This window comes from Anneissia japonica, unplaced genomic scaffold (genome assembly GCF_011630105.1).
Source record: "Anneissia japonica isolate Jap-2015-1 unplaced genomic scaffold, ASM1163010v1 scaffold287717_len1600092_cov198, whole genome shotgun sequence".
NCBI classification, from domain to species: Eukaryota; Metazoa; Echinodermata; class Crinoidea; order Comatulida; family Comatulidae; genus Anneissia; species Anneissia japonica.
In genome coordinates, this window is record NW_022755469.1 from 1,252,755 (window position 1) to 1,255,140 (window position 2,386).

Consider the following 2,386-nt stretch of genomic DNA (forward strand, 5'->3'; position numbering starts at 1 on the left):
GATTTAATGAGGGGATGTGATACCATGGGTATACGGGCATCGATGACAGGTCTATGGGTGTACGAAAAAAGGTCTGAGCGGGATTTAGCAGATGCTTTCGATATAGCAGATTATTAGTATGAGAGGATAGTGACAATTCAAGAAATTAGCTGTGAGGCGAGAGAGCTTTTGTTGATAGTGTCAAGTCCGAACAGAAACTAAATGTCGCGCTATTTTAAGCTAGGTTTTTATACAATCGCTGCATGCTATCGCCGGCAGTTCAGTGAAGCTTTTGGAAAGTTCAAAAAAGAAAAAAAAAGAAAAAAAAAAGCTTTCCCGAATGCGTCGGTGACTACTACGCTATACAACGATTACACACTGAAACTATAGTAGAAAATAATCAAAATCTAAAAAAAAATAAATAAAATAAAAAATAAAAATATCAAAATTAAAAGCGTACGGTATTAAACTATGTGTAAAAGTATACAAGTGAGCAATTTGTGAAGTACTATAGGGACTGAACATTAGTTTTCCTGTTTGTAGGTCTAAATATGCATATATTTGAATAACACAATATTTCAACATGACTAAACTAACAAACATAATGTATACAACTTTCAAAAAAATTATATTACGGCGGCAACAGAAGGTCACTCTCAATATTGGTATGAAATACCTCCATGTTCTCAAGAACACCACCGCGACGAAATAATTTGTCCCACGAGGACTATTGGTATTTAACTTTAACCTGCTGCTTGCATAATTCTGCCCATTTTAAGAATTTTTGAGAAAAAAAATCTGAAAATATTCAACCTGGTCTAGACTTAGTTTTCCCTTTAGTTGGTCAGCGTTATTTGTAGTAATCACGGATTATATCCAGTTGAGAACGATGATAGGACGATGGCTCATTATGACTGTACTCGTATTTTGCAAAGTAGGCCTACCCGCTGAATTATGCATTTGGTCTACGTTGGTGACAGTAAAATAAAATAGAATATTGACGCACAATGAGTTTTCCATCAAGCCTGTTTTTTTCCACTTTATTTATTCGCGCTAGTTGAAAGCGTCGGTTCAGAGTTGGATTCGTCGGACGACGGTCGTACGACGCAATGAGCGCCCGGCTTAAGTTGTGCGAAAGTAATATGAACACTTCAATATTAACCAAGATATTTTTGACAAATTTTATCTCACAGGCACTTCGGATGAAGTCAGCATAATAATCACAATCCTGGACGTTAATGAGCCACCAGAGTGGACTATGGAGTATGAGCCGTACCTTGCCGTTACTAAGCTGAACGTAGTGAACGGCGTCAACATTTACACACTTTCGGCGCAAGATCCTGAGGACCCAAGTGCCGAGATCGTGTATGAGCTCTTCATTGGTAAGGTCGCACCTCGCTCTTGTAACATGCCTTTCTTGGATACCACAAATATACATATAATAACTATATATAGGATTATTATATACAGTGGCTTAGGTAGACCCACATAATACAGGATATTTAATATTATAATACCATATATCAAATTCAAATTCAATTTTATTACAATCAATTAAAACATAGTATTATGAATGGATAAAACTAGCAAATATTGAAAAATACATATTCAAACGACGTCAATTAGGCCTAGATAAAATTACAAGAAAAACACCAAAATCATCGTGAAAATAAATTTTATTGCAAAATTCCCTTAATTATATAGGTCTATGATATATATCTTACTATATATATATTATATATTTATATAGGCCCTATATATATAATATAATATAATAACTATTATAGGCCCAGAGGCCTAAGGTCGGAGGCATATAATATTACTAAGCACTTTAAATTAATTCACATGAATAATCCAAAACCTGCATACATAATGCTTTTTTGCTGTTTCAAAACAGATGCTATATCCTATAAAAACGCAGAGCAAATAATATTCAATATCGTTTCATTTATGTGGGTCTGGGAACATATGTTCATAGATCAAATAGAAAACATGCGACACAGAATAATTTTGACTAATAAATAAACTACTCTTTTATTTTTCGTTTGATAGACGAAAGCAAGATGTTTGCTGTTAATCCAGTAACAGGCTATATATATATCGACAAACAGCCAGGGGCTTCTTTTGAAGACAATAAGGAATACACTTTAACTGTAACTGCCTATGAAAAATCTGACATGTCCATGGGCAACTCAGCCGATGTCAAAGTGAAAGTGGGAGAGCGCCCTCCTCAGTTCACAAGCGACTCTTATACTTTGACAGTTTCGGAGGACACTAGTGTTCCAGTAAAGTACGTTCAATAACCTAACATGAACTATATATGCTACGTTTATTGTTTTTGTTATTATATATATATATACATGTATATATATAGGCCTTTATAATATAAAGTATAATTTATAATATA

At 34.2% G+C, this 2,386-nt stretch overlaps 1 protein-coding gene across 1 annotated transcript in view; it reads left to right on the forward strand.

Moving 5' to 3' along the window:
- Positions 1-2,386, forward strand: part of LOC117123458 (neural-cadherin-like) — a 47,665-nt gene that overhangs the window by 16,004 nt on the left and 29,275 nt on the right. Inside the window, exons 2-3 of the mRNA XM_033269374.1 lie at positions 1,173-1,361; positions 2,032-2,269. Coding sequence (XP_033125265.1) covers positions 1,173-1,361; positions 2,032-2,269 — 427 coding nt within the window. The remainder of the gene's footprint in view (positions 1-1,172; positions 1,362-2,031; positions 2,270-2,386) is intronic.